The 5283-nt window shown below is 58.4% G+C and overlaps 1 protein-coding gene across 1 annotated transcript; it reads right to left on the bottom strand.

Moving 5' to 3' along the window:
- Nucleotides 1-44: 44 nt before the first annotated feature.
- On the bottom strand, nt 45-5283 carry ZBTB39 (zinc finger and BTB domain containing 39). Its single transcript, XM_054294209.1, has 2 exons — nt 5229-5283; nt 45-3522 (listed from the first exon to the last, which is right to left on the bottom strand). Exon 2 carries the CDS (start codon nt 3427-3429, stop codon nt 1300-1302), a length of 2130 nt encoding a protein of 709 aa, XP_054150184.1. The 5' UTR covers nt 3430-3522; nt 5229-5283; the 3' UTR covers nt 45-1299.

Genomic DNA, 5283 nt, shown 5'->3' with positions numbered 1-5283 from the left:
AACCCAGGAGAGCCCCCCTATACCCAGGAAAGCCCCTCCATGCCCAGCAGAGCCCCCCACAGCCAGGGGAGCCCCTTCATACCCAGGGGAGCATCTCCACAGCCAGGAGAGCCTCCCACGCCCAGGAGAGCCCCTCCATGGCCCCCAACACCCAGGGGAGCCCCTCCACACCTAGGAGAGCTCCTCACACCCAGAAGAGCCCCTCCATGCCCACTCCATGCCCAGGGGAGCCCCCCAAACCCAGGGAAGCCCCCCCAGCAGTGCCCAGCCATCGCTGTGGCTCCCACTCCACGAACAAACAAACTCACACCACTCCAAGCACACGGGTTTGCCACAGGAACGCGTCCAGGGTGTGGGAGGAGAAGGGTCCTCCCTCCTCCTCCTCCTCCTCCTCCTCCTTCCAGGGAGTTAAGGCAACAGCTTCATCCTGACTCACCTGCCCAGGGCACTGCCAGGACAGTCCCGGCTCTCTGTGGCCACCACAAATCAGCCCAAAAGGAGCAGGGAGCTTCCTCCCCTCCCTCTCCGATCCTGCAGGAGATCTCCGTGCTCGCACAGCCACCTCTCCCTCTGCAGGGAGGTCCTGGGGCTCCTTCAGCTCCTCCTCTCCAAGGTCTCAGGGCACGGCAGAGCAAACAGGGCCTGGGGATGTGTGAATTCCCTGCTCCTGATCCCTCCTCGTTTGTGAATCTCCTGCTCCTTGATCCCTGCTGGGACCCCTCCTTGTTTACACACTCAGGTGCTTCCTGCTCCTCTCCCCAGAGCACACTTTGCTCCTCTCCTGGCAGTAGCAGCAGAGCACCAGGGATGCCCTGAATGTCTTTTTTTCTTTCCTTTTTTTTTTCTCTTTTTCTTTCTCTTTTGTTCCTTTCCTTTCGAGTCCAGCGCCTGCTGTGGCTCTTGTCCCTCTCCACTGAGGTCAGGTGTGAAAATCTTAGCAGCATCAGTTTGTGGACAAGCTTAGCCTGGTCAAGTGGGCTAAAAGGTTTAAAAAAAAAATTGAATCTAGGCTTAAAAACTAGTGAGAAATGCTAATAGCACAGATGGCCTCTAACAGGACCAGAGGTAAGTAAACACGACAGACTCCTTGAAACAGTGATGTACCTCACGTGCTGTTAATTTGTACAACTCCACCAATCTAAAAAGCCCTAGGAAGGCCCAAAAATAATAATTAAAAAAAAAAAAAATCAAACAAAAAGCAAAATTCCATCCATGATGCCTGACCATTAAATAAAACAAAACAACTTGCTTTTTTTTTTCCTTTCCTTTCCTTTTTCCTCCTCCATCTCTTCTTCCCCATCAGCTATCCGTGTTTTTCTCAGCCTCTTTGGAATGGATGATGTACATGAAAGTCTGCTCGATGGTGAAGTCGGGCGGGAGGCTGCCCTTGTGCACCCCTATGTGCTTGCTCATCAGGTTGAGCGTGGAGCTGTAGTGGCCACACACCGTGCAGCGATACATCAGGGCCCCCGAGTGCGTCCTCAGGTGACACTTGATGGTGGAACGCCCTCGGAAGAACTTGTGGCACACCTTGCACTGGTAGGGCTTCTCCCCGGTGTGGATGCGCCGGTGGTAGTTGAACTCGCTGGTGTGGGCAAACCTCTTGCCACAAACCTTGCAGCTGTACTTGCTGTTCCCCGGCTGGTTCTGCAGAGCCAGATCCTCGCTCAAAAACTCCTCAGGCAGCTTCCTCTTGGGCAGCCCCTGCGGCTGCAGGCGCTCCCCAAACCCTGCCCTGATGTCCAGGCTGCCCCCACACTTGTGCTGGCTGACGTGGTAGCGGTAAGCGGCTTCCAGCTTGAAGCTCTGGCTGCAGAAGTGGCACTGGAAAAGAGCCTCCTCCACGTGCTGGTGCACGGCCAGGTGCTTCTCCAGGAGCTGCCTGTCCACAAAGCTGCTGGCACACACAGAGCAGGAGAAGACAGAGATGCCCAGGTGGGACAGGGCGTGCCACAGCAGGCTGCAGAGGCTCAGGTGCCGCTGGTCGCACACGCCGCACGTTTGGCTCTTCAGGTTCACGTGCTCCAGCAGGTGGTTCCGCACCGTGTGGAAATCTTTGGCCAAGGGCTTCCCACAGGCAGCACAGGCCAGCTCAGGGCCGGGCCCTCCCCCAAAAACAGCCACCTTCCCCGGGAGGGGGTCACTGGGGTGGACGATGACGTTGTTGTCGAAGACCCCGTCCCGCCGGTGCAGCGTCAGCTGCCACTGCGTGAAGAACTTGGTCTCGCACATGTCGCAGGAGAAGAGGAAGATGCCAATGTGGGACAGCACGTGGGTCACCCTGGAGTTACGGTCCTGGAAATGGGTCTCACACACCTTGCAGTTCCCTGTGAGCAGGTCCACGTGGTCCCTGGCGTGCTGGCGGATCAGCTGGATGTTGGGTTCCAGAACCTTCTTGCACACCTGGCAGGGCATGGCCTTGCTGTCCCGGTTGTCGCTCTCAAAGGCCAGCTCCTCCTCGCTGTCATCACTGAGCTCAATCACCTCCTCAGACGGGACCAGCTCTTCTCCAGCATCCTCAAAATGCAGCTCGGCCTCCCCCAAATCCTCCAGCTGGAGCTCATCCATCTGCTCGAATCCCTGCTCTTTGGAGTGGTCGCTGTTGCTGGGGCAGGAATTGCTCCCCGTGGAGACATCCAGGGAGGGGTCAGTGGGGAAGAAGCCACCCTTGCTGTAGTCACCATTGCTCTGGGCCTTGAACTGAGGGCAGGAGCTGCCAGTGGTTTGTGCCACGACATTCCCGCCAGGCTGAGCCCCCAGACCCGTGACTGGAGTGAATTGTCCTGCATCACACTCCTGCTCTGTCTTGGGAGGCTGCTGTGGGTGCATCAGGGGAAGAGCCTGGCTGGCCTCACCCACAGCACTCCTCTCATCCTCTTTGTAGCTTCCCACCACGTCCCCGTGCAGGAGATAATTCCTCTCAGGGCCGAAATGCTCCACACCACCCCGGATGTCCCCCAAAGGGTGGCTCTGCTCCGAGGAGGTGCTGCTCAGCACCCCAGCCCTGCCTTCCCCCACTGACAGAGCAGGCTGCTTGGTGACGGCCGAGCTCTCCAGGTCAGGGAAGGTGGAGTGACAAGCCTGCAGCAGATCCTCCATGCCCAACCTCTCCGCCACCTCATAAATCACCCCCACGTTGATGAGGTCGGTGAAGAGCTCCGAGGTGTACACAAAGCTCAGGATCTTCTCAAAGTTGGCTGGCGTGATGAAATCCACCACGTAGGTCCTGGCAGCGTCCAGCCCAGTGTTGAGGAAGAGGTTCTGGAAGTAGCCAGCAGCACAGGCCAGCACGGCCTTGTGGGCAGCGAAGGAGCGGGAGCCCACCAGGATGGTGACGTCGCACATGGTCTCGGAGAGGCGGCACTTGTTGAGTTCCTTCAGCAGGTTGTTGGGGTGGTTGGTGCTGTGCAGCTTGATCCTCATGCCCATCTTAGCAGCTGCTTCAAGAGCCCTTTCTGCTGGTCAGCTCGGCCTTCACGCTTTCATCCGCGGCGGGAGCAGGAATTGGCAGGGCAAGGGGCTCTGCAGAGGGGAAATGTTAAAAAAATGTTATTTAACAATCAAAGCAATGTCATTCTGGTAATTTTGCACCCTTCTGAGGAGCCACAGAGCAGCTGCTGAGCTGGAGATGGACTAACCCTGTCCTGTCACCTCAGTTTGGGGAAGTAAAAGGCTGAATGTGCAAAGCAGCAAAGTCAAAATTAAAAGACTCTCAGAGGCAGCCTGAAGGTCCCACTGCTACAGGGGCAGGGACAGAGATCCTGCTGACCCTGAGACCAAACCAGAGCCTGTTCCTGACATCTCCCTCCTCCTGAGCTGGGGATGAGGCTCCTTTCCAAGGAGATGTCACTAAGGCTGGACCAGATTCAACTCCAGGTCTCCTCCAGCTGCAGCCACTTCATTCATTCACTTCAGATTCCACCTGGACCCACAAGGAGACTTCAGGCTCCCAGGTGGGACTCTCTGCATTCCAGCCTCTGGATTCCCCTGGGATGGATTCCCCAGGATGGATTCCCCTGGATGGATTCCCCTGGGATGGATTCCCCTGGGATGGATTCCCCAGGATGGATTCCCCTGGGATGGATTCCCCTGGATGGATTCCCCAGGATGGATTCCCCTGGATGGAATCCCCTGGATGGATTTCCCTGGGATGGATTCCCCTGGCTGGATTCCCCTGGATGGATTCCCCAGGATGGATTCCCCTGGATGGATTTCCCTGGGATGAATTCCCTTGGGATGGATTCCCCTGGGATGGATTCCCCTGGATGGATTTCCCTGGGATGAATTCCCTTGGGATGGATTCCCCTGGGATGGATTCCCCTGGGATGGATTCCCCTGGATGGATTCCCCTGGGATGGATTCCCCTGGGGTGGATTCCTCTGGATGGATTCCCCTGGGATGGATTCCCCAGGATGGATTCCCCTGGATGGATTTCCCTGGGATGGATTCTCCTGGGATGGATTCCCCTGGGATGGATTCCCCTGGATGGATTTCCCTGGGATGGATTCTCCTGGGATGGATTCCCCTGGGATTTCTTGGCAGCACCTCTCAGATTCCTCAGCTGCCACCACCACACCTGTCCCACAGCACCAACCATTCCTCCCAGCTTGTCCCGCTGCCTTTGTCCCTCTGTCCTGCTCACGGACACCCCACCAGCTCTTGGGATTTCACGAACTTACCCAGGCAACTCTATCCTTAATTCCCCTATTCCTAATTCCCTGCATTTTCCCCGTCCTGAGACAGGGAACAGCGAGCCCAGAAGGCAGCAAAGAGAGGGAGTTTGGAGGGGTTGGAGCTGCCTCTGCCCCAGCTCCGGGAAAACCCAAAACCCATCCCCGGGGATGGGAGGGATGCAGGAAACACCACCGGCAGCTGAGGAAGAGGATGAAGATGGAGAAGAAGGCTCTGGAAACGCTGCCCAGCCCCAAAAGCACCTGGGCAATTGGGGATCCCTGTGGAGGGGATGGGGCAGGAGGGGAAAGAACCGGAGGGAAGGGGGGAGCGGGAAGGGGGAATCCCGGAGCTGCTCCGGGAGAAACGGGAGGAGATGGAGGGGAGGGACAGCGGCGTCCCCGGTGGGCCCGGGGAGCGGGGCACGAAGGGACCCCGGAGGGAGCCACGAAAGGCGGCGGGAGGCCCCGGGGAGGGTCGGAGAGGGTCGGAGCGGGGCTGGCGCGGCTCGGGGGACCTGCGGGGGCCGGGGGTGGCGGGCGAGGGTCGCTCCTTACCCGCCCGGCGCCCCGCACCATCCCGGCCCGGCTCACACAAAGGCGCCGACCCGCC

Source organism: Melozone crissalis, unplaced genomic scaffold (genome assembly GCF_028551555.1).
Source record: "Melozone crissalis strain CALT ecotype California unplaced genomic scaffold, PUWL_Pcris_2 ptg000222l_1, whole genome shotgun sequence".
NCBI classification, from domain to species: Eukaryota; Metazoa; Chordata; class Aves; order Passeriformes; family Passerellidae; genus Melozone; species Melozone crissalis.
The sequence above is the reverse complement of the archived record's forward strand: the minus strand, read 5'-3'. Positions and strand labels throughout refer to the sequence as shown.